Below are 25,979 nucleotides of genomic sequence, written 5' to 3'. Positions count from 1 at the left end.
ATGGAGTCAGACAGAAAAGCGGATGAACATTTTAAAAGGCAGTTTAAGGCTTATCAAGAACAGCAGCAAAGGCGGCTGCAAAATGTAATGGAGAGGAAGAAGGAAAAGCAGGACAGTCAGAAGGAAAAGCAGGACAGTCAGAAGGGTGACAATGGCAACGCAGAGGAGACTTTCGGAATCTCGAGTGATCTAAACCTGTTTGAAACAGGACAGCCTGTAAATGAAGATAACAGCAAAAGGTAAAGGCATAGCAGCACCGTTCCTTCAGGAACTCACAGAATTCTATTTTCATATGCTCTTACACAACCTGTGTCATGTCTTCACATGTTGGGCTTTCATTATCCTGAGGAGACTCTCGCTGTCCCTAACATGTTTATCCTCAGAGCGTTGTGGTGTGCACTGTATTATCAGTGTTTCACAAACAGAGAGCAGAAGGACAGCGGGATTAAGCGTGACAGGCTAGGGGCAGCTGGCTGCCCTCTGACAAAATCCAGTCACTCAGGATCACTGACATCCTCGGAACTGTTGGTTCATTCCTGCCTATCCTTGAAAACAAACTAGTGCCCTACATGAGAAATTTCCAGAGGCAGGTAAGGGCAAAGCAACCAATGGGTGCAAGCCAAAGGCCTGCAGCACAGAAGAGCGTTCCCCTGGCTGTCTTTGTGATATAACCCGATTTCGTAGCTCGGAAGACAGCCAGCTGCACGGGAGGGTCTCGCAGACGGAGTTGGCTCCTGGTTGAGATACTTGACAGGGTTATATAAGGTAGGGTTTTAAATCTTATGGGAGGACAGGGGTTTGGGTCTTACTTCACCCATTGGGGGTAGTATCTGGATTACCAGGATGTCCTGGTGTGGATCTCCCTCCATCTTGGGTTTGGAGCTGAGTGCGTAATTCAGTTCACTGGAGCAGGGATTTGAAACCCCAGCTCAGATCATTCGTCCCCCTCCTAGGATATACTCAGACTCTCTGACCCAATTAGTATCATTTTTCCAAACTAGAACAAGTCTGAATTTGGACATATCCCCCAGATGTCTGCCGTTCCTACCGTGTCACCCCCGTGTTGGTGGGGAAGCCAGCTGAAGAAATTCCCGCTTCTGCTCCCCGCTTGCAGCTGTGCTGGTACAGCTGTTTGCCGGAAACTGGTTTCACTTTCTGGGCCAAGGGTGCTTTTTTCTCAAGGCATTTCAGTGGTCCAGGTGACAGCTTTAAGCCCACAGACTGTTTTATCGGCCCCACGATGGGGGTGAGATACTGTGATAAGAGGGGCAGGAAGGAGGAGCTGGCAGCTCTGCCAAACCCAACAGCTCACAGGTGGAAAACCACAGTTAGGCATATACCTTTGAGACAGTTTCCCCTCCCAGAACCCGCAGTGGGGAAGGGCAGCTCCACCAAAGTTTATCAAGCCACTCACCAAGGTTTATTAGGCCCTAAACGCTGATCTCCCCTCTGTGTTACTCTGGGCAACGCCCTGCTCAGCTCCTTGCTGAGGATTGCTTCCTTCAACGCCCCAGTGCGTAAGCGGCAGCAGAGCTTCTGTGAAGGTGCAGGGAACCACTGAAACTTGCAGGTCCTTCTGGGAACGCAGAGTTCATGCTGCAAAGGACATCTGTGGGGCAACGGGGGGGCTGACCCCCTAGAAACTGATGCTCTCACAGTTGCATCGTACCATGGTCTTCTTCACCCATAGGGCCCGCGCCACGGCTGTCTGATTTGCCGAGTTCTGCTTCTGATCTGACCTCGGCCGGCTGTCCCCTTCAACTTTTTGTTCTGATATTGGAGATCTGAGGGGTTTTTAAATTTTTTCTTTCTTTTTTTCTTTTTTTTTTAATGGGGTGAGAGGCTGATTCCCACAGTTGAGATGTGGATTGGTCTGGTGGAGGAGAGGCTTAGGCGCTCCCACAGCACGTCCTGGTGCAGCGTGCGCACGCTGAGGTGCAGAGTAGAGGAGAATCCCAGCAGTTCTCTGCTACTTACAGTTCAGCAGTTTAGGTCTGAGCAATTCAAGAGCTGTTACCTACCTCTCTTTAGTGGCACTGACTTAAAAGTCCACGTTTGCCATGGCAGGCGTAGCAGATTTATCTGGTTTGTCCTTCGCTTACGTACGTCTGCAGCAGAGTGGTTCTGAGCGCATCCGATCTGGGCAGGATTTGCTTCTGGAAGGGATTCACCAGGATGTACTTTGCAGTATTCCCATGACAACACGTTAGAAACTTGTTCCAGGATACCAGGGCTCCATATGGTCTGCAGTGGCAGTGATTTCAGCCTGTCAGCGTTGTTTATAGCAGCGCTTGGGAAACGGTCTCCTCTCTGAAGTCTCCCTTCCTCTGCGCCTTGGGAGTTCGTTTTTCCTTCCTCCCATCCTGCTTCCAAATTTTTTTTAGGCGAGTGTTTAGCTGACATTTGTGTCCTTCTGGTTTGTTCTTTCTGTAACTTTATCCTCCCTGCTCTGTTTGAAGTATTTAAGTGATTCTCCCCATGACATGGAGAATCTGTAGCAGAGTTGGGAAAGAGACTTACCTGACTTCCAGTCCTGGGCCCTGCTCATAAGCTTTCACCTGGCTCTGTTTCCTCGAACGAGAGTGAAAAGGGTTGTCTTTCTGCAGCCTGTTTCTTTTGGCTGGCTTTCTGTAGCTGAGCCACTTGGGTGCAACCTGCTACCTCCTTTGTAACATGTAGGGATGGGATGGAGAAGTTTCTCAGAGGAGACTCCAGCTCTGTGCAGTTGGGATTTCTGTCCATCCTACTGTAAGGTCTTTTTGTCATGACTTGGAAGACATTGCTGATCAGGTGTATTAAGAGCTTAGAACCTTTTTTTTCACGTTAATTCCCTCACTGTTAAAAGTCTTTTTGTTCCTGTGTCTCTAATTGGATCTGCGCAGTTTGGTTGCTCACTTCTATGAGTGATACATGTGGGAATAACTTAGTTTTGCCTTTTCTCTGCTCAGATTGCTGCTTGCTTTCTTCTCCTTTGTAAACAGCTGCATTTGATCTCCCTTTGATTTTCAGCTTTGAAACAGAAGTGCATTTCTTAATGATGGATTGTGAATCGTGTCGTAAATTGACCGTGCTGGTTATGGCGGTGCTCTAAGGGGTCATTTATGCTGACGTGTACGTAGGGAGCATGCACTTAAAAGCTCCAAAGGCCACTTGGAGCAAAAAGCTTGCTAAAACTTGTGAACAGAAAAGATTTAGGTAACTATTGAGGTAGCTGTCTTGTCTGGCTGTGGATATGTCTACAGCCACGGGTCTATACTGTAACAACTGAGCTTTATCCAAGTCTCTGTGATCATCCAAGTAACTTACTCCTGTTGTAGTTTGGAGCAATCACTCTGTAGGCCAAAGGAGTGGGACACTATTCCAGATTAAATCACCAAAATGTAGGCATTCAGAGTCACACTGTAGATAATAAGAACCTAGAGGTCAAATCATCTGCCTGGCTTAGGTGTCTAATGGTGTCTGAGATGCTGTAGGGTATCGGGAACATCCAGGACACAGGAGGTCTGCACCCTTCAGCAGCTGGGGGATGGGTGGGCAGCCCAAATGGCACCTGTAACTGAACTGAGTCCCCTCATCAGCTCACTCCGTGGCAGTTTGAGAGCCGTTTGCATCACCCCACAGTGGCAGCTGGTCTGTAGGCGACGCTGGTTGTATTGACTAGACCTCCTTGGCCTTTTGTGTGCATTTTGGCTTGCTGCTCACAGAGAGACACCCCTGTGTATGGAGTGGGACCTTGCCTGGAAAGTCAGAGGGGAGAAAAGAGGAAGCTCAGAGGCAGGCAGAACGGGAGCTGCTGGCTTGAGCCAGCAGGATCTCTACCCCAAACCTATTTGTGTCAGTATGACTTCGCTTAGCACATCCCCCCTCTCTGGGGGATGGAGACAGGTTCATTTCTATCCTGAAGTGCTGCTGTCTGGAGGGATCTGGCTGACAGGTTGAAGTTGGAGGATGGTAGTAATTCTTGGGGTTGGCTCAGATGTCCGCACAGGGGTGGCGAGCGCTCTCTGAGATGCTCTCGATTCTCTGCCTGGGCTCCAGAGGTTTTCCCAAGAGCCCTGCGTGGTGGCTGCTGGCCTCACGTAGGGAGCTCAGCTAATCCTGGGGCATCTCAAATAGATGCCTGCGTGCCCACAATTGAGTTGAGCCCCTGAGGCCTTAGCTTCTTGGTTTTACCTTTGCAGTACCAGCATGTAAGGACAGCAAAGAGATTGGAGTTATTAATTCTCTGGATGTCTCAGAGAGATGAAACTCATGAATGTTACTCAATGTACCGAAGAACAGGAGAAGCAAGAGGCTATTTCCTCCTGTTCAGAGCGCTTTTTGATAGCCTTGGTTTCTAAATGAATTCCAAAAATACAAACTGATGCCAGTCCATCCTGGTGGGGTTCCAAGAAAATCAGATAGGGGCAGAGGAAATTGGTCTTTTGTGAGTTGCTATGAAGCATTCCTTTTTCAAGAACCTCAGCAGCAGCTTTTGTAGCTGATGCGCTGTTGGCTTCTGTTAGCTTTGGTAAGTACAGAAAGGAAAGCCTGGATGCCGTGGATGCTGGATGGTGAACCCTTCTGATTTCCTCTGAGGAACCAGATACATAAGACTGAGTGAGACAAGACTATTCAGTAACCTCAAGAGCACTGAAAAGGTACCTGTTCTGTGATGTTTTGCCCCAGACAACACAAGGCAGTGCAGAATTTTTTAAGAAGAAATAAGTTATAGGGATAGATCAGATCATCTGGTGTTCTGATCTGAGGTTTAGGATATTCTGCTTAATTCAGTAAACTCACTCCTGATAAACTCAGCTCATCCAGCATACAGTCATTTAATTATTTTACTCCTGGAATCTGAAGCACATTACAGTGACATTTGCCATTATGGCTTATTTTTTTCCCAGGTTGCTTGAGCTTGAGAACGAGCAGCTCCAGAATCAGCTTCGAGAGGTCCAAGATGAGAACTGCAGACTATACAAACTGCTGACAGAGAAAGACTTTGAAATAAAGCAACTCCAGAAAAAAATCCCGGAGGACAGATTAGCTTTGTCAGGTAAGCACGGTAACTTTGTATTCTCGCTGTGTTAGTACCAGTGTTTGCTTGATGGTGGTGACAATAGAGGTAGGATGACAGAGTCATTGTGAGCTCCGGGCAGTGAAATATTCATGTGACATCTCTTCACCTGCTTTCTGTTAAAAAGGAGTATTTTGGTCATATTTTGGTCACATAGCTTTCTGTGCTACGTGGTGTTAAATTCCTTGTGGAGGCTCCTTTCGTTTGTCTGAGCAGGGTGCTGGGGGAATGCAAAGTCCAGCTTCTAAAGTGGCTTGGGTGTCCTCGGGAAGCTGAACTGTGCAGGTTGCACCTCCTCCACTGGGTGCCACTGTTGTTCAGGGCAGCGGTGGTGACCGGGCTAATAGAGAAGGGGGAAACCAGCAATAAGCAGAAATAAGTAACACTTAAATTACGCCTTAATTCGTAGAATCTCTCTCTAGCTGTATGTAGGAGACACGATGAGCTATGACTGGGTCAGGTCTGGAGCCAGGGGTGCTGTTGCAGCTTCTCTGGCTGACTCGTATGCCAGCTTGCAGCAGTTTGCCTCGTGCCTCTGTCTTCCCTGTCTACATCGTGGCAAGAGATTCGCCCACATTGTTTGGGAATTAAAAGCTTTGGTTAAATGCGTACAGTGTGTTCGAAGACCATCACGTGGAAGCAACAGCCTGGCTTTTGGTGAGTTTAGTACTTACTGTGATCCTTAGCAGGCATTATTTGTCATGAAAACTAGGGAGAAAGTAGCTTTTAGATGAGAAGAGAAACACAAATCACATAAAGGAGTGAGAACAGTGGAAATGCTTTTAAAAATAATAAATTTATGCTCTCCACAGGGTTTTAAATAGTGATATAGAGTCATATTCTGTTCTCAGCTATATTCTGCATTGCCCCTTTAATGTCTGTAGGGGTTTTGTGGGACTCAGAATTCACTTCAGAGTAATCTGTCATCCTTGCATCTCACCCTGGTTCTTCAATATAATCTTCATGGATGTCAGTAGAAAAGTCATTACTTCAGAGCGCTGAAGGAGGATGGAAGAGTTAAGAAGAATGACGAGAGCCCAGTTCCATCTTCATTTATCCCACCAAGGATTTGTTGTTGCAGGGTCGTGCTCGTTGCTGAGCTAGAGGTTTCCATGGACATGGTGTACAATCATATTAGTTTTGCACTTGTGCAAGAACTTTTCTTGACCTTTGTGATGTTCACAAGAACACGAGTGACACACGAGCCAGTCCTGGGGATTGCTTTCTCCGTGACACTAACCAAACCCTCTCTGCTGAGGAGGTGAATGAAGTACCAGTTTAAAAGAGCAATTAAACATGTAATACAGTAAAGGCTCCATGTATAATCTCAAGGGACATATAAATAGGCACAATGACATTTCCTGGACCTTATCCAGGGCCCAACTGTCACAGTGTGCCTGACCTTTTAGGACAGATGTCTAGAAAAGTTCGCACCTCTGTTTCAGCAGCTCCTCCAGTAGTAAACAACCAGTGCGAAACAGAGCGTTGTCTTTTTCTGTAATATGCCTCAAAAACCTGTTCGTAACTGTCCTTCACAGCGGCGAGCAGAAAAACACCTCTACCCTTTCTCTGTGGTAATGTTGCTACCACCGCTGTTGTGGCCTTTTGATGTGTGGCTGTTGCTGAAGTGTGAAACGTGGCTTTGCTAGCCACAGTGTGATGCTGGCTGAAAGGAGCAGGCGATCCAGCTGGAGCCGCTGACGCCTCTTTTCCCTCACTTGTTCATTTAAGTGCCGGGCACAGCTCTGAGAGAAATGGATTAGACAATAAAAGAACATTGTGCACTGGACAGAGAAGAAAAGCGTCATCTGTGCTGAATCTTGCCTCTAAGACATGTCCTTTGCTTTTATGTATACTTTTCAGGGGCGGCTGGTTTAGCTGGAGATGTCGCAGCTACTAAAATAGTTGAATTGGCCAAAAAGAATCGTGAGATAACTGCCGAGGCTGAGAGTGAAAAAGCCAAAGTGAAGCAACTGAATAACAAAGTCAAAGAGCTGGAGAGAGAAGTGAGGCATTTTTTCTTGTTCTCTTTTGCATGCTAAACCAGAGAAATCCAGCCTTTGGGATAGAGGAGCTGTAGAAACTGGATTTGATTCATGTTCCCATTTTGAATTTGCTCTTAAATCTGTGTTTGCTTTGAGTTCTGGTAATGTCTGTCCATGATAGGAGGGATGTGTGCCCTCAGCTGTTTTCACCTTTGCAGAAAGGAGCAGCTGGGAAAGGGTGTTCACTTGGATTTGAAGCACAAGGGCTTTTCTAACAGTATGGCAATGATATTTTTCTGGTGGTTTTTTTTTGAGAGAAGGTACAAATTTCATATTATTATGTCTTACATTCCCACTTTGTTAATACCAGTCATGAATTGGTACTCTATTCTTCGAAACTTTATTAATCCACATAATGAAAGCTGTTTTCTGGCGTAAGTACTTCCAGAACAGAGACAGCATGTCAATGGATCAATAACATTTGTCATGCTGACAGATGCATTTTGACTGCATCTTTCATAATCACTTCTGATCAGGAATTGTGCCTCTATCTGAATTGTGCTCTAGTTACCTGAAAGATCAAGAAATGGTAGATTAAATTTTTGAGGACTCCTGCAGAAATCCAGAGCGTTCTGGTCAGAGGGGTATTGTCAAACAGTTGGCAGGCTGGCTAAGAAATATCCCGTGTAGCTGGGGACCTACAAAATCACACAAGTAGGGGAGCAAGCCGTGAATAATTTCAAGTAAAATCCACTTGGTTATAATCCCCTACTCTAGAATTGTAATGACCGTTATTCAAACACAAACTTAAAATATCGTCAGATCTTGACCCAAAAGAAGGGACCACGGACATTTCCGGAAAGGAAATCAAACTCAACGCAAACAGAAATTTTCAAGAAGCAATAATTGCTGGTCAGAGCAGTGATGGACACTTTAGATATGAGCTAATCTGTTCTTAGACACCAGCGCCATCAGAATCAAACCCAAACACAGCAACCTGTCTCGTCTGAGGTAAAGATGAACCGCAACGTGAACCCGCTGAAACCTGGTCAATGGGCTGTATTTTCTCCTAACCTCATTTGGGGTGGCTCTTCTCTAAGCTAATGGTCACTGGCTGAGTTTGTGGGTTCTACTTGTTCAGTAGAACTATATGAAGATGTAAAAGATGGGTAAAAAGAAAGCGATGTGGACAGTGGGAGGTATCCATGAAAAATGTTGAGGGATGAGAGAGAAGATCACTGTCTAGACACACTCGTCTTTTTCCATTGGTTGTAGGAAGAGCCAAGACAGCTAAAGTGCAATTCAGTTGCCCACACATGAGCGTAGAAGTCCAGTCTGTGATGTCACTTGACCTCTCAGACATCCCTGCAGGGCTGTTAGACGTGACAGGACAGGCAGTGCTGGCGAGCAGCCGAAGGCCTCCGGGGTACCCTCGGATGCCTCCGAGGGGACTAGACAGCTGTGGGTGGGCAACAAGACCGAGTGTGCAGTCAGTCCCTCCACTCGATGGAGTGTAGGTGTCTGCTGTAGAGTGAGCTGAAGATTAGACTTCCCTGGTCGTATTGACGAGACTCCATTCTTTATAGAGACACCCACGCCGAGAGCAAGGAACGTGTTAATTTGTGAGTCGAATCTCATCCCCTCTGCCTACTTCTTGATGCCTTAAGCTCTGCAAAATGAATTGTGGTGATGGTACCTTCCAAATGCCTCACAAGATGCACTTTCCCCAGTGGAAAACACTGTCCTTTTACATAATTGTTAGCTCTTTGCTCGTATGAGGACCGAACAATATGTAAATCGTAAGTGTTTTAACATGACTACATTCCCACAAACAAAATGGAAGGTGTGGCCGTTGAGCAATCGCTTGGCAAAGGGTGGTAGATGTAAACAAAGGCTGCAAATGGATGTTTGCAGAAAGCTTCCTTAGGATTTGACCTAGCAGCTGCCACCACTAGCTGAAATGTCTCGTTCTCAGTCCATTGACTGAAAGACTTGATGAGCTGGATAGAAAGGGTGGCCCAACCATTGACTGACTTGCAAAGAAGGGGTGAAGTTGCAGCTGGCTCCGAGTTACACGCCGGGTTTCCCCTGGTATCACTTTAATGAAGAAGCTGCTCCTTACAGCCTTCTTTAATTGGGGCAAATAGTCAAGATTTCCCGCCCACCTCAAAGAATGAAGTCTCAGCCCTTTAAAGCAACACTTCCTGGCCTTTCCAGCTCCAAATTCCCTGCCCTCCCCTCCAGTAAGAAGTCTTTGCAACCTCAACATTGGGCATGATTCAGACCAGGAGGGACTATATGACTGCCTGCCTTTGCTGTGGCAACCAACAGGAGAGATACCCTTCACGGCTTGAGAAATGCTACTTTAGAGCCACCAGCTAAAGAAAATAGCTTTAACATCGTTACTGAATCTCAGCTATAGGGCTTTAGGTAGTCGCTTCTCCTTTTACATTCCTCTGGTGAGTAGAACTATGTGCTTTTTATGAAATATCCTGTGATTTTCTTTCAAAATGGGTAAACTGGCATCCAGAATCTAGAGACAGCATCCTGATCTGTACGGTACTGGATTTGCATTTAGGTATATAAACACTTACTTTATGAACCTATGGTGATAAAATCCCCCAGAAGTCTCCACACTTGATAACAGATCCCATCTCAGCGGATCCAGAGACGTTTTCACTGAAGTTATACCACAGTAAAATAACATGTACATCTTTGGGAGGCATTTCAGGAAAAAAAGTATATGCTTTCCTACTGATTGTGTTTAAAAAATCAAGGGGAAAATGAAGTACTTTTTTTTTTTTTCTAGAGTAAGTAAACATCCAGGATCATCAAAACCGCTGTTGTACTTTTTTACTAATTACTATTCCATGGAGATGTGCTCTTCACTGTGTTCATTCTATAATAACAATGTTGTTTTTTTTTTTTTCCAGCTACAGACAGCCATAGAAAAAATACATTCTCTTGGTGGTGGTGATGCAGGAATCAAGCAATCAATTCTGCAGATGATAGAAGGAAACTTGGTACGAATTGTAATTGAAAAGGGAAAATTTAGTTCTCTCCCATTGCACAGTCCTTTCCTCATGACAAGGATGTACCCGTGTCACTAGTTTTATAACCAATTTGCTCTGTTTGTACCTTCTCTGTGACCCCAAAAACGAGGGAAGGCATTTGCATGGGTCTGGGGAAAAAAGATTCTGCGATCCTGATGGGTCTGTGGATCTTAATCACTTCAGTTTTTCCCTGAGGATTCCGTTCTCCCCAAGTACATTCTTCTCTTCAAAGGCTGAAAGTCCAGAGGTGAAAGCATTGCAAGAAAAATTAACCACAGCCAACTTCAAAGTGACGGAGTATCGTAACCAACTCCAGTCTGCAAAGCAGGAGCTGAAGATGACCCAAAAGGTACTGTTGCAGGACAGAGTCTGTGGCTGGGATCCCGTGCGAGAGGTATATTCTTGGGAAATCAGGAAGCTGCTTTTCTGTTGAGCTTTGATTAACCTCCATGAAGTATTTCAGTGAAGTGTAAGGAGGTAAGAAAATCCAGGGGTGTAGTGGTTGCGTTGGGAAGGCGTGCACGTGGACACACAGCCTTCATGCTCTGCCACCATAGCTGGATGCCTGCGTCCAGTATTTCTTTTGCCACGATGGGCTCAGATTCTTGAAGGTTTCTAAGTCCCAGTTCAGCCAAATAGGTTTGTGACTGACTTGCAGCATACGTTCAGGCCCATTCCTCCTTTCCGAAACGTTTGATTGTGTATTGACTTTCAGTGTAGGCTTCGGTCCCGTGGAAGTCAACGGGATTAAAGGCCACACTTGAACTACAGCACATGTTTAAACAACAGTTTGTTGGAGTGACATCCGGCGTAACCTTTTCCTCTTTGATTTGTGATGGATTTTAACGTGTTACTATGTGCTCTGTTTCCTTGGGTTTCATTACTTTGCAGAAGAGACCTGCAATGCAGATCAGAGTAGAGGATATGGTCCTAAAAATAGAACTCTGCTGACCTTTTTATAAATAATTTAAATGCTCTTCATACTAACTTTAGCTCTCGTTAATGTGGCTGTGTCAGAACTGTGCAAGAGAGATTGGCTCAATTCCTGGTGGCAAGGGTGTGTATTAAGAAAATAGCTCTACTCTGTTCCTGTTTCGTTCTGGTTAAGTGTTCATGATATCAAAAATAATATGGAAACCTGTTAGTAACGCTTAGTCAACCTCGGTGACGAACCTGAAATCCTCGTTTTTACAACACTAGCGCAGTTTGACGCCCAGCTGGATGGTACGATTTGACCCTCCCCGTCGGCAGGCAGCAAACCACCGATTCACGTTTTTCAAAACTCAAAGGATATTACTCAAACGTCGAAATACCGAATGACCCACCTCACAAAGTGAAATAATTCACGTTAGCCCAACCCCTCCTAAGCATCAACACCCTGTACCGTGGCAACGATCTGAAAGAGCTTCCATCACGTGGGGTACAGGGGGTCAGATACAGGCGATAAAGAATGGCCCCTGCTTATAGATACAGTGTTTTGGGTTTGCCGCTGGGAAGAGTAGCTTTCCCTCCCCTCTCCCCAACCCGTGTATTTGAGCCTAGCCTTATTGTTGGTGTTCATCCCTTTTTCGTAGCTTTTAGCAAATGAAGTTGGTGACGATGTGAATATTCAAAGTCTCTTGACCAATTCTGGCAGCTGGCGTGGACGAGCCCAGCAAATTCTTGTTCTCCAAAGCAAGGTGAGTTAAGACCCTGCGTGGTGCTGGGTCTGGGATGCTCTTTCTACGTCGAGGTGTTCCCTCAGTTTGAGTTAAAGATACTCTTAGTTCTTCTTTACCTAATTCCTAACATTTGTACCTGCTTATAAGGCATATCCCAGTACTTTGCAGTGCTTACTGCAAATAGATGGCCAGGTTTTTCTCTGTTGAAGGAAGCAACTGTTAGAATAAAACACTTTATGGTAACTTTTATATAGTTTTTTGGTATGTTTATGTGTGTGTGTGCACATATGTGTGGGGAGGTGGGGTGTTAAATTTTAAATATGTGTTGATGTGTCTTTCGGAGTTCCTGCAAACTATTTTAATTAGTCTATTGCAAACATGCAAGTTTCAGTGTTTAAGCTGGGAATCTTTCACATCTTTGTTGAAGGAGAGAGTTCAGGGACCTTGGAGAGCTGTGGCAGCCTAGTTAAAACCCCAGGATGGTTTGAAGGTGCCTCTCTCCACTGAGTGTTGAAGGAGCCCTGCCAGTGTCTGTGCTCTGACTTGGACACCTTTGTTCAGTGCCTAAAGTCAGATGGGAAGAATTGAGGCCAGATAAGTTTTTCAAGTTGTTCCCCCAGGAACTTGAGTAAAATCTTTAACTCTTGAATCTCCTGAAGGGCCCAGTCTAGCCGAAATGTCGGCTGGAGACAGGGAGGCAGTTCTGTCTCCATCTTAAATCAAACTTCTCTCAGGCAATTTGATACGTATTTTTCCATTTTTCCGCTGTTTAATTATATGCCAACAAACTTTTGATTTTTGCACTGATTGACTGAATTTTCCCTTGAGCCGATTACATCTTCCTTCCATGAGACCCCCTGGCTGGGATTCATCTGAAGACTGCACGTACTGTACTCTACGGTACTGCAGAAGTTTCTCTCTGAGCCAGCCTCCTCAGGCCCCTTGTGTAGTCAGTGGGGATCTTGTCAATACAGTCACTGAGTCAAAAGGTGCATCCCCTCTTGGGAGGCACCTCCAGAACAGGGCAGAGGAACTGTGCTGTAGCAGTGCCCGTTTCCCTCTACTGACTCTAGAAGAAGTCTGTGGTGAAGAGCTGGGATGCAGGGGCTGAGTTCACTTGGCTGCACCTAAGTGTCTAATGCCAGCCCAGATGCCATAGGGTGTCCCTCTGACCTCTGGTCATCTCTCCAGAGACTTGTAAATCCTGCATCATATGGGTCTCCAGTATCCCAAGACATCTAGACCAGTGCTAGGTACCTGTGTTGAGGCTGATGAACTGTGCCTTGGATTGTGGACATCCTGGATGGTGATTCTGCTACAGACCAAGGTGCTTAAGTGTATAGGGGTGAGTGGGTGTCTGCCCTTTTAGAGGCGATCTAAGGTATTATTCTGTTGCCCACACGTGTTTAGTGGCATTCAGGATGCTTTGGCGTGTCTGCCTGGCCTCCACACGTGGCTCCAGTAAGGCACAGATCTCCCACATGTCCTGACTCTCCTGTAGGTCTGGTGTCACCTCTCCTCCCTGCACAGATGCTGTAGACATCTGCATTTTTGTTAGCAGCTAACAAATTTAAATTTGAAAGAGCAGACACTGCTTTATGTTAGTTAACCACAATAAGGTCAAGAAGTAATATGATGCTACACTCTGAGCTCCTTTTGGTGATGTCCTCTTTGATGCTGGACCACTGTACCCCTGTTAAAGCCTCTGGATGAGTCGTCATTATTGTCCCCTAGGTTCGAGAGCTGGAGAATCAGTTGGGTCAAAACAAGACCAGAACATCACTGAGTGAGATTGATGAGGAATTGCTGGCACTTACTGATCCGAGAAAGTTGTCAGCCCAAAAGAAGAACTTGCTGAAGATTCGCAGCTTGGAAAAAGAAAAGAAAGAAACCTTGGAGGTAAAAAACCTTGAGCTGTGTGGGTATATAGTGTGTAATAACTTGCCTGACCTTCAGGGTGTATGTTACACCCTACCAGGAGACAATGTCAGGAACCCATTTGATCTGCTGGAGGAAGTCCTGCCGTAGTTCACAGACTGAGCAAAGGGCTTCCACGTGTGTTTTCGGTACCGCACTCTTACGTGGCCAGGCCTGCCTCTGCAGTACAAGGTTTGGGCTTCCCCTCTGCTTCATGATTGGTGTGTCAGATACGTCTGCCTGGCCTGAAATGTGGCCATCTGACAACTGTGCCTGATGGGTGATGTTGGAAAGAGGGAGGGAGGCCCTGGGTTGCAATGCAGCTGGTACTGGCTTTGTACTGAAGGTGGACGCAGAGAAAATCCCTGCTACAGCTGCATCCGAAGGCTGTAGCATCCCTCTCACCCTTTGGCCGTTCTTCATGTGGTGTTAAGTACAAACGTCCCCCTCACACCGCACGTATCTGTGTGGCTGTGGCCTTCTACATTTGAAGAGGATAACGTTGAGAGCGACGCCAGACGCCCTCTAAGAGGCATTCCGAAAATGGGTCCCACCGTTTGTCTGTCACATGGAATTGCCACAAAAATAAACGGGCAACCGTTGTTGAGGGGTTGAGGGAGGCTATAGCTAGTGGCACACGTGGTAAACCCCGAGGTGGAAAGGATGTGTAGCCCTGTGTCCACAAGAAACCTGGGTAGCTGGGGTCAGCTGCACCTACCCAGGTTAGCAAAGCGCATCTCCCTGTGCTTCTTCACTGTAGTCGCTTCCGTAGAGGCTGCCTGGCACCATCCCGGAGCTTGATTAGCTCCTGCTTTTCTCACCACAGTTTAACTGGGCAACAAAATGAGCAATGGGCTGATGCCCACCTTTCCCTCTTGGCCATGAGAATGAAAGAGAAGATTTGTGGCTACAGGCACGCAGCACAGGGAAGGCTTTCCTCAATAGCTGTAGCCTGCATGGTTCCACTTGTGCCTTTGTGTTTCAGGCTTCGTTCACAGTAACTTCCCTCGCACTTCTCCGTTACTGCTTCACTTCTAGCGTGCTCCCTGGCCGGCTTCATCTGGGTGAAGGCATGGCACAAGGGGCAGCATATGCCAAGGGCAGCTTCTGGGAGACAGTGTGGCATCCCCCCCCTGTATCTGGCTGGAAGAGAGCTTCCCCGTGGAGAATGATGAGGCAAATGAAAAAGCAGGAGCCTACAGAATGAGATTTTAACACAAAATTATTATTTGCTTCCTGGCATTTACTGAAGCAACCTAGTCCACTCGTATTCCTGAGCAGACAGACCTTTTTTTGATGCTGGCAAGCAGGCAGCGAGTAGTAGCACTTGTAATTTCTACTTGCTTCGGGATGATGGGGTATGCCAGTTCTATTTTTTTTTTAGGTTCTCCCAGGTGCTGGGTGATTCCTTTAGCTCACCAGAGCACCTGGGGCTGGGTGATAGGCTGTCGCTGTCATTTCCCTTGGTGTGTTCGCATCACTGCAGAAACTCAGCGGGGAACGCGATGCTCTCCAAAAAAGTCACGAGGAAGTGAAAAGAAAACTTGAGGCATCGAAAGCCAGGAACAAAGTGCTGTGCAGCGAGGTGAAGACGCTGAAGGAACAGATCGTCACCTTGCTGGAGAAAGGAAAACACGACGATGAGCTCATAGACGCCTTACTGGTACAGTCTTGGCTATTCCTGTTGGTCCCAGCCCCTGCAGATCGGTGATGAAACATGGTGTTGTTTAATGACACGGTGACACAGACAACCTTCAGGTGTACAGGGGCCTGATGAACCAAACTGTGACAAGCGGAGGTTGCCTAGTCAGCCAAAGCCCTTTTGCATCGGGTTGTGTAAAGGCTGCGAGACGGCACCAGGCGTGACACAGTTGCAGCAAAGTGGCTCTAAGCTGCAAGTATCGGAGGAAACGTTTTGCAGCAGCATTGAAGTAGGATTGTCTAGTAGGAAGGGCTTCATTCCTGACTCAGGAAGCTGGACTTTGTCCTGCTTTCAGCTCATTGGGAGATATTTTTTTTCCTTAGAATGCCTGCCGTCTTGCCCTCTCATTTGGTGCGGGACGCAGCCCAAAACGCACGAGCTGAACCCCGTGCACTAAACCACGCGCCCACCCATTCGCAGTAGCTGAGGGGATTTGGCCTCTTCGAAACCAAGAGTTTTAGCAGAGACTCGAGGTGCAGTTATGCTGAAATAAATGGCTGCTCTCATGGTCTTGCGGCATCCTTTCGTCCTGCCATGATTCTAAATAGTCTTCCCCAATTACAATAATAAAAAACCATTAGTGGAAAACATGCCACTTTCTAGTAGGGTTAGTTCTGTGTTTCCTGATCCAGCCCCTCCCAAGTTTCAAATCACATTTCCTTGCTTCTGTACCTCGGTTTTAGCGAAGACATGCTTATGACTAAGCTGGCATTTGCCTTTCTGCCCACCAGGCAGCCGTGGGGAATACGGGTACGGACCAGCAGATTAGGCAGATTGCAGGGGAGCCAAATAACTGTGGTCACTTTTGCACAGCCTGAGCATTCTCACTAAAATTGTTACAGAAAGATGTGAGTTTCCTTGGGAAGGAAGGGTTAACTTGTTTTATCCCTTACATCAAAGAAGCACCTTGCTTGCAGTTGGTTGGCTTGACGGAACAAACTGTCCAACAAGTGTTAGATTTGTCAGTGTGAGAAAAACTCCAAAGCCCGTTGATAAAGCAGCCTAGCCTCATAGCTGTTGTCTCATACATCCCTCATCTTTTACTGCCACTACTGCACAATCTGTGTTCTAATTTCACAAAAAGCACATTGAAAGCTTTACTCGTATCCAATTTATGAAAAAGTCACCTTCTTTGTCAAAGGCCAGCCTTTCGTGCTCTCTTTTCTGCCACACCGAGTAGCAAACCTGCCAGAAAGCTGAATCTCTCAATTGCTCAGGTCTTTTCTACTTGCACCATCCAGTCACTAAAGTCTTGATATGACCCACAGTGGGGATGGACGGTCCTTACCCAGCCACGTGTGTCTGGGCATTGCCCGTAGATGTGCTGTGCAGTCTTCTCAAGGCACAGACGCCACGAGCAAGACAAGGTGATCTCGTGCTTAAAACGTAACGGACCAGATTCTTGGAGCAGCACTAGTGACATCAGCGTGCTTACGCTGAGGAAGGGGCTTGGCAGGGCAGTGGCTTGTCCCAGCATTCCTAAACGGGTGTTTGTCTTGGGGGGTGTAACACCCAAAGAGTCTTAATGATCGTTGTGTACAAAAGTCAGTATCTCACTCTTTGTTTCTGTGTTATCAGAACCAGCAGAAGCAAATGCAGGAGCACCTGAACCAGCAGGATGAGAAGAACAAGGAGTCCCAGCAGATGCTAGGGCAGCACTTGAACAGCGAGGTTCAGAAGCAAAACTGCCTTCTAGAGCAGCTCAGACAGATGGTGGCTGAACGAGAGGCAAAGGTTAAAGAGCTGGAAGAGGAGATTGGGCAACTCGCACTCCAGGTAGAGAGCCAGAAGAAACGAGCTGGAGGAGCGCACGTTGTAATCCTTTGAGATCTATTCCCATTGATCTAACACCCTCAGAGGGCCGCGGTGAGATTTTCAGTCTGTCAGGTCCCTCGGTAATGGGAGCTAGAGCGTTGAACCCAAGGTAAAACTTGGGTTAGGGACACAAACCAGCCATGCTGGCACCAGTAGCGGTGGTGCTGTGCTGCGGGTTCTCGAGCAACACTGTGTGCCCCCTTAGGATTTCATATGAAATTGCAACTTTTTACTGACTTTTGTTGTTTCCATCCTGCAATGGATAGAAACGAAAGAAAAGTTTCTGAGGAAGTCCTGTAAATCAAACCTTCTGGCATGCTCGTAGCAATGATCTTAAGCTGCTGATTAGGCACGGACGCAGCTATTTTCCTTTGAACTGCGTAACTGGTTTTATAACCTGCTCCAACATCAACAGAAGGAATCTGCCCATCAAGGGGACCGTTCAGGAGCTGCTGACCCACCACCTTCTGAACCCTTGGAAGATCCAGGTTTTACTCTGTTTAAGCCTCTGGCATCAGGCAGCAATCAGGTTGGAAGGATTGGATCTGCTCGGTAAGAAGCCCCCAATGTCAATGTTTAAAATGATTGGGAGTTATTCAGAAGCGTGGTTTTCCCAGGCAGTTGGCTCCAACCACAAGTGCTGTGGGCCAACAGCTGTGGCAGCCTGTTTACAGTATATGGGAATCTCTAATCACGTTATCTCGTCGACTTTCGTCCTGGAACAGAGAAAGATACACAGACTTGCAGACATTACTGCATTTGGCATGATGGCAGCGCAGCTAATTCCCTTTCTGCAGCTCAGAGGATGTCTATGTGGTTAGCTTAAGTGCCTGTGATTCTTCCCTCTTATGAGAAACGGGGCTTCTAATGAATTTGGCTTTTAAATCATCAGATGTATCCCCGAGTCTAAGTAGAGCTTTACTACAAAATTTAAGAAAAGCTCTTCTCGCTCTTTTTGAGTTAGAGTTAGAGCATCCTGACTTTGTGCCTGCATCTCCACTGCTATACCCCTCTGACTGGCTTTATTCTCCCACCTCTAACTCTGCAGAAGTTGTGCTCTCACGGAGCAAATCTGCATTTTAGCCACTTTTTTACTTCGTAGGGCTGCTGACGGTAAGCAGGAAGGCAAGTGGGAAAACGAGGTTGGGTAATGGCTTTGTAGAAACCGCTAAGTGCGATGCATAACTGACTGCTTGTGTACGTGGCCGACACCGCTCGGTCACGAAACCAGCTGACCTGTCAGGTGGGCAATGAGGGAGTCTGAGAACTGCAAGAGCCGTTAATGACTTGGTCAGCAGGGCTCACTCCTTCCATTAACTTTAATATGCTGATGAACTCTCTGTTTCATTTTACTTTAGTGAATCATCTTTTCCTATCAGGAAAGATGACATGAAAAATGCTATAAATAGGAGCTAAAGCCCCTCGGAGATGTCGAAATAAAAGTCTGCATTGTTAGACTGGGCCGCTCCTGTCGTTATCAGCCTTCACTTGATTTTGGGGGTTAACCACTCCTAGCCTGGAAGGCAGCTCTGCCTCTTCCACAATACGAAGGCTTTATCCTCTGTTAGCTGCAGCCTAAAGGCAAGGAAACGTGGAGGACTTGCCTTGAGGCAGCGGAGCTCAAGTTTGGAAAACTTGAATTTTACCTCCGGAGCACACGTGTCATTATGCATAAAACTCATCCAGAGTGGAGGTGATACTCTCGTGTTACCAGTTCACTCCTCCTCTTGCAGCAGTAAGCCTGACAGCTCTTCCTGAGCGTCTCCACAAAGCAGAAGGGTTCAGAAAACTGTATAAAGGTACTTTTAAAGGGCATTTGGAAAGAAAAGCTGCGCACGTGGCTGCAGAGCAGGGGTTCTGTTGGTTGTGAAAGCACGTAAAACATGCACAGTAACCTGTGCTTGTCCCTCATCCTAGTGGGGGAAGGTGCAAGATGAGGGTGCTCCCTGCCAGGGTCTGAGGCAGCAGAGCAGCAGTGGCCGCCTGTGTGGCCGCGTGCTCAGCTGGAGCCAAGCGGGATCGAGAGAAATTCCTGCTCACGAGCTGCTGTGGGGCTCCTCTGTGCCGTGGAGCTCCTCCAGGCCGGTCTGGAGGGCCAGCAAAGTATCCCCAGAAGCGCAGAGCTCGAACGCTGCCCGGTAGTTTTTGCCTAAAACGGAGACACGAGGTGTTTTTGCAGCAGTGTTTTGGAGTCGGGGAGCAAGCTGAGCTATTGTGTATGCAGAGCCGGAGTGATACCCACTTAGGAGGCTCTGGGAGATTTTTCCCTACAAGGCAGCAATAAACACAGACACTGGAAAAGGTCTGGAGTTCTTGGACGACTGCCCTCTGGAGAGCTCAGGGCTTCACAAAGCTTTCTTCCTCCCAGCACAGTGTCCAAGATGGGCCATACGCTTGTCGAGTCCGCCGCCACGCAGCCTTTCCTTCCCGGTACTAACCTCACGCCTGGAAGGTACGTGCATCAACTTCCTCGAAAACACGGGAGGTTTCCCGCCACGCTCCGCGAGCTGCTGGCAAACCTTGTCCGTGTCTGCCTTGGTGCTGTGAACAGCTTCTTTCACCGTCCTTTCCTACCTGCTGCCAAAGGCTCTAATGTCTTCTTGCTGTCTTAATTTTTTAATCGATTTCTAGTTTTATTTCCCCATAAATCCCATTTTTCCCTTTTTACCCCCAGTCACCACGTTTTCTCCTGCTTTTTGCTCTAAAGGACATATTCCTGAATACTCCTGCAGGGAGAGATGGGAGAAGTGAGGAAGTACATAATAATGGGATGCGTGGGAAAACTGCCCCTTCCTTTCGTCAGGTATCAGGCACAAGAACAGCCGTTGTACTGATGCTGCCTGAAGCCTTTCAGTGGGAGAAAATCAACAGCGTGCCGCTTAAAGGCTTAGCTTTTGGAGAGCCCACGTACAGGCTTGTTTTACTTGGGCAGTAGCAAAGGGAGGAGAGTCAGCGATCGTGGCTTGCTCAGGGGTGGAAGTTTGGTTTCAGGGGTGATGGGAAGGGGAAGCCTCCTTGCGAGGGAAAACCCCTTTCTAGTGAAACTCACAGTGGCTTTATTTCCAAATCTTTCTCTTTCCTTTATTGCAGCGTAGAGATTGGTGCTGGGGGGAAGTAGGGAGCCTGGCTCTGCATTCTAGCTTAGTCTTCAGACGAGTGCATTTTGATAGGGTTTTCAAATCCCCTCTTTGTTTCATTTCTTTGGTTGCTGAAATGGGAAACAAACTCTCTACGCTTCTGCTGCTTTTAGGCTCGCTGGCGCTGACAGCCCGGATTTGGAGGTGCTGCAGACGCAGGTCACAGAGCACAAGGCGCTCTGCCAGGCTGCTGAAGTGGAACGGAACAGGCTCCTGGAGCTGGTCACTGTGCTGCAGAAAAGGTAGAGGCTGATTCCGCCAGGATCCTTTGTGGGATGCTGCGATGACGGAGCGCTTGAGACGTGGGAGAGGCTGTACGGTGCACCCCCACGCTGCCAGCGTGAGCTTTTCCCTCAAGAGGGGCTTTTAAATTTTTTCTGCTCAATTTCCCCGCCTAGTTGATGATTCATTTTTATTATTATTATTATTCTTTTAGAACAAAGGACAGAGAAAACAGTGTCGTCTTCAAGCTTGCTGCACCTAGATAAAACTAAAATTCGTGTGTTTATGTGTGTGGTCTGATTTAGGCAGCAATATTATTCATCAGTAGTAAATACTGTAATTATAGTTACAATCTGACTTCTGTGCCAGATTCACACTCTTTTAAGTTTCGCTGTATCCTCTTTTAAATGAATTCCTTCTGGTTTAACTGAAGCATAGCAGTGATTTTTTTTTTTTCTTTTCTATTACTCAGTTCAATTTAAGATGGTGTTAAAAGCCAGTTTTAGGAGGGCAGGAAGCAAAGTCTTTTCTGTCTACATACCTTCTAGCTACTGCTTTTTTTCGCAGTTAAAGTACGTATATTATTAGATTCCCAAATCTGCGTTACAGCCTGTGGGAAGGTATGTGTTTGTCTGTGCACTTTTGAATACAACAGGCACTATTTGCTTGCGTGATTTTACGCTAGTTACCATTCCTCGCTTGTCTGGCTTTTGTGCCGTACAATTCATCGCAGTCAGGAAAATACGTTTTTTGGTAACTGTGGTAAAGGTATCATCCCCTGTGCTTTTAAGGGCTAAATCCTGGAAATACAAACGGGGAGACTTTTATTCCTGTTTGTAAGTCCGGTGAGTGTAATAGAGCTATGCAATTAGAGGAGGATGGAGGTGTGAGTGATGGCTGAAATGGGGCCATCACAAACGTGGGGTCATGGAGAACGTGGAGTCAATGAAATGCAGAGTCGCTTGTAAAACGTACCGCAGACTGATGATTCAGCACCTCCACAGTTACGGCACATTTATCAAGAGCTCCTGCAGGTAAAGTAAATTCCGTGAGACCGCGTGCAATAACTCTTGGAGGACCTCAGGATAATAGAGCACCCGGTCACATTTCAACGTGAATATGTGTAAAAAAAAAAAAATGGTGCATTCCTCCTCTTCCCCTGTCAGAGCGTGGGGCAGCGAAGCTCAAGCAGTGCACGTAGTGCTTAAGTCAAGAGAGGAGCACTGGGAAGGGTTACACGAGTGGTGGTTTTGAACAGCAGCTGCCAGGATTTAGGACGGGGCTGCACAGTCACTGCGGAGCAGAACGTAAAGGGTTCGGAGGATTGGGCCCTGCTGGGGGAAGGGGAAGAGCCAGAGGAACGTTTTAGTTTGTTATTCATATTGGCAGAAGATTTAATAAAAACCAGCTAGCCTTGTCGTTTTTCCTCCGCTGGTTGTGGATGCTGGGGGAAGACCTGGTCAAGTGAAAGTTTAGTGACTTCAGAACCACCGAGGGAAACACAATTTCTCATAGCACGTCACCAGTCTGGTAATTTGCTGCCACAGGAGGTCAGAGTCTTGCCTGTAGCTAGATTTTTAAGAGAGCGATATAATTTTATCACAGTCGTAATATTTTTTTTTTTAGCTATGCCAACTAGGAGGGAAATAAGACTGGTCCAGCCTTTTGATTCAGGGATTAGTCAGCTATCACCCGTGGGGTCAAGAAGGAAATTCCTTTATTCTGCACTATACCACACAGCGAGTCAATTCAGGTTTCTCTCTAGCTTTAAACTCCTTTAAATCATTTGGTACCAGGAGATGCACCACTGACTGCAGCTGTGGGCGCATGTCAAATTTTTTCTAGTTGCTTTTCTAAGATGTTTTTTTGGGGTGAATTGAGGCACTTTGCCCCTCTGCTCTGTGCTGCAGCGTGAACCATCCGTTTCTTTTCCACTCACTCCCTTCCACAGTAGTGTCTAAGGGCCACGTTTATTAAAAGCAACGTCAAGTTTCTTTTCTTTCTTGCAGATAACTGACGCAAAACAGCTAAATACGAGACAGCGGTTTTATAAACTATTTTCCTTCCAAATTTTCCTGGAGTGTTTAAAAAAACCCCACAGTTTATGATTCCTGTAATAAAAGATCTCTCCTCAGCAATCTGCAGCTTGCCTGCTCGTCTGAGTGGTCAGTTCACCCGAGTAGCCAGTGTTAAGGGACCTGAGCAACTTCCATTCACTGTACTCACTAGTTAAGTCTGGTGGGCAAATCTGGAGGATGACATCTGGAACAATTGTGCTGGGATTTCTGCCTGTGGATGCACGGAAAATTCTCCTTTTCCCTCTGTTGGGAGCTGTGCAGCCTGAAGGATTGAGTATCAAGACTGACTGATGCTTGCTAGTCGTGAAATAAATAAGCTGAACCACCTTTTTTTGCCCATCAGGGTGGAGGAAGGCAGCGACAAAGCCTTAGAAGCTGAGAAGAGGCTTCAGGAAGAGCGGCGGCGATGTGTCGTGTTGGAACAGCAGCTTGAAAAACTGCAAAAGGACCCAGGGAGGAACAGGAGCGCACAGAAACCCCCCCTGAGGAGCAAAGCAGGTGAGGTGGAGCCCTTATCTGCACCTATGTCCCCCGTCCCACCGTGGTTAATGGACAGCAACAACATTTGGACTCTTTTATCTGTCAAACCTACACAAGGGCTTGAACTTACACACCGCGATTTGGACCGACTCAGGCCAGTGGGCCAAGCCAGGAGGTGAAATCCTGGCCGCACTTAGTTGAAGAGGATTTTGTCACAGATTTAAGTGGGAGCAGGACTTTTGCAACGTGTTTTCTTCCACGGGATCACAGTCTACAGAGCAAACTTGACACTGCTCTGTGTTGCCGCCGTGCCCACTGCTGTGTTCCCTGTGCACTTCTGCCCGAGAGATTCATCTGAAGGTTAAGAGCAGAATTAAAAGGACGCATCCCAATTTAAGGCGTGTCAGTGGCTGGCTCAAGGCTCTGTTGGTCGTTTTAGGGAAGCCCATTCGCATTTACTCGACTGATCAGCCCTTTGTCTGCAGCAAAGACCACCCTCCGGCCCCCTTGCTGTTGGTTGGGGGAGTTCAGCATCCTCTACAATGGCTGTGGTCACTCTCTACCTTCTTTTCTGAGCTTCCTGAGCCCATCGTCCTTGCCTGTCTCCTCTGAGCCTTCTTCCCTTGCAGGCGTTCACTGGCCGACCCCAGGGTTTTTGCTCCTCCCATCCCAGCAGTAAATTCGAATCGTATTTTCCCTATAACCCTGAAAAAAGGTCCCGTGTCCCTTTGAAATGAGGGGAGCATTCCTGAATCAGAACCTTAGGTTGAAGTACACGTTGAAGTGCTTTCCTGCACTTACCCTGGGCAGTGTTTGTGCTGGGGGTCAAAACAGAAGCGTGTGCCACACGCAAACGTTATCATGGGCATTCGGGAGGCAACACAACGACAAGATAAACATTAAAATAATCCTTTTCAACTGTTTCTCTCATCCATTTTTTTTCGCCACTTAAATATTTTGGATTTTTTCTGCTCTAAACAGGTAGGCACACACATTCCTGCGTTTAGCCCTGCAGTGCAAACTCATCGTGTTTGCGTTTTGCTGAAAGGAGATTAAAATAAAAGCCTGTCCTATACATTTGCGGTATCTTCATGGATATACATAGAACTTAACAGATTCCTTAGCACTGATTCACCGTTTCCTGATATTTACTCAGTGCGCTACCCGTGAAAATGTTTTCCTAAAACTCCATGTCGTGATTAAATCGACAGGCCCGTCTGCGAGTCACTCCAGGCTCCCCTTGACTGTGGGTGGCAGGAAGGAGCCCTCTGCAGCCCAGCCCTCCAAGTTGCCTCTGGAATCGCAGGTAGAGGAGCTGAGCACAAGGTACGGTTTCCCTCTTTCCGTGCTGGGTTACCTACAATAGCTACAATTCATGGCTGTCCTTCCAGCAGTGGCACTACCTGCACCCGCTCCTCAGAAGAGAAAACCTAGCAAACTCTGTAGAAACGGCAGATCCTCTGGTTTGAGTTTGTCTAGGTCATCCTTACACAAATTTCCTCGTAATTATACCGATATCCAGAAGAGTTAAGCTAATGCAAGTATTAAGCAACACAAAACACGTGCAAGGACGACGCCTTTTTTTTTTTCCCTTTTCTTTCCTTGTGCGTCGATTGCAAGCTTGTTAGTGAAAATAAAATGACAATCTTTAACAAAACAGATCTGAAAAGTATCTTGGTCATCTAATACCCTGTCTCAAAGAGAGAAGGACCAAGCGTTAAGTCTGCTCTTTCTCATGCCTGTCATAAAACGAGCAGAGAGCATGTGTTTCTCTGTTTTCTCCCCCAGAGCTGAAGCACTGTTCTAATTTGCTTTGAAGCTCCGCGGCTCACATGAAAGTTTCCCTTTTGTTTCCTCGTAGGCTTGTGATCCAGCTGGCTGAGAACGAAGCTCTGAAGGATGCTTTGGAGGCTGCTGGGAGAAAGAAAGAGGAAGACTTTAAACTGTTTCAAGACACAATGGACCAAGTGAAGGACATCTTTCTACAGGCCATTCGGCAGCAGAAACAGCAGAAGAGTTAAGCAAGAGATTCAGAGTCCTTTGGGCTGCAAAGCAGGGACAGAGAGCTCCGGCATCGTGCCCGTGGTTTGAAATGCAGTGGCAGTGTAGTTTTGCAGCCTCGGATCGTGTCATTTCTTTAGCGTCCGCAGGCGAGGATGAGAAATGGAGAGGAAACACAGAAAGAGGGAAGGTTCTGTGTGTCAGCAAGCTTTGCCTGTTAAGAGCCAGCGAGCAGCTGGCTCCCAGGCTGCACATGCCGCAGGTTTCGGAAGCTGCAATTCCGCAGTGTGATTTTGGGGGGGGGGTGGGGGCAAGACTCCCCCCGCGTAGTTTCAACAGAATTTCCCTCGAGAGGGCTCAATATTGAATATGCTGCTGCCTTTATCAGCGCCTAAAGGCATTCGCTAAACCAAAGTTATGCCAGCTCCCTTCCAAAGTCAGGCCAGGAGCAAACTGAATGCTGGTTTTTATCAGCACGCTGACACCTGCCTGTCTCAGCTCTCTGCAGGGCTTAAGTGCCGAGGGAGTGGGTTAGCCTGGCCTGTGAATACCACAAGGGAACTTCGGGGGGGCCTCCACTCACCATTCCAACCTGCTTCTTTGCTTGACCATACTGGCAGCAGAGTTTTCTGAAACTCAGTGGAGTTTCCACTGAAACCTGTGCAGATTACCTCTGCCATCAGTCAGACCTCCCTTAAACCCAGCTCCTTCCGTACGACAACTTGCCATCCGGGTGATGAACTCCCTATTTTTGCATTCATCCGTCAGGCAGGTCTTGTTCTCGCTAGGAAGAACCGCTAACAGAACGCAGGCAGGTCCTCCACGCAGTAGCGGAGGGACTTTTGGAGGTGCTGGAAGCCCTTGCCTCT

General features: G+C 47.1%; 1 protein-coding gene across 2 annotated transcripts; it reads left to right on the top strand.

The window, feature by feature from the left end:
* Positions 1 to 25,130, top strand: LOC147415383 (coiled-coil domain-containing protein 13-like). 2 transcript variants are annotated; one of them, XM_086467015.1, is made up of 15 exons: positions 1 to 239; positions 4,890 to 5,038; positions 6,923 to 7,065; positions 9,978 to 10,067; positions 10,330 to 10,446; positions 11,672 to 11,776; positions 13,493 to 13,657; positions 15,162 to 15,338; positions 16,956 to 17,153; positions 17,608 to 17,744; positions 19,561 to 19,644; positions 20,443 to 20,571; positions 22,973 to 23,127; positions 24,321 to 24,435; positions 24,971 to 25,130. In XM_086467015.1, exons 1-15 carry the CDS (start codon positions 1 to 3, stop codon positions 25,128 to 25,130), a joined length of 2,163 nt encoding a protein of 720 aa, XP_086323141.1. The 2 variants fall into 2 exon arrangements, with proteins under 2 accessions (XP_086323141.1, XP_086323142.1); XM_086467016.1 differs by lacking the exon at positions 19,561 to 19,644.
* Positions 25,131 to 25,979: the final 849 nt, after the last annotated feature.

The sequence above is a fragment of the Leptosomus discolor genome, chromosome 6 (assembly GCF_034619465.1).
Source record: "Leptosomus discolor isolate bLepDis1 chromosome 6, bLepDis1.hap2, whole genome shotgun sequence".
In the NCBI taxonomy this organism is placed as follows: domain Eukaryota; kingdom Metazoa; phylum Chordata; class Aves; order Leptosomiformes; family Leptosomidae; genus Leptosomus; species Leptosomus discolor.
The sequence above is the reverse complement of the archived record's forward strand: the minus strand, read 5'-3'. Positions and strand labels throughout refer to the sequence as shown.

Bases quoted from the DNA above. Each gene is read 5' to 3' on its own strand.
- LOC147415383 (XM_086467015.1), top strand. From the start codon at position 1: ATGGAGTCAGACAGAAAAGCGGATGAACATTTTAAAAGGCAGTTTAAG. The intron at 17,745-19,560 runs GTAAGAAGCCCC...TCTTCCTCCCAG, and splicing joins GGAAGGATTGGATCTGCTCG to CACAGTGTCCAAGATGGGCC. The intron at 24,436-24,970 runs GTACGGTTTCCC...GTTTCCTCGTAG, and splicing joins GTAGAGGAGCTGAGCACAAG to GCTTGTGATCCAGCTGGCTG.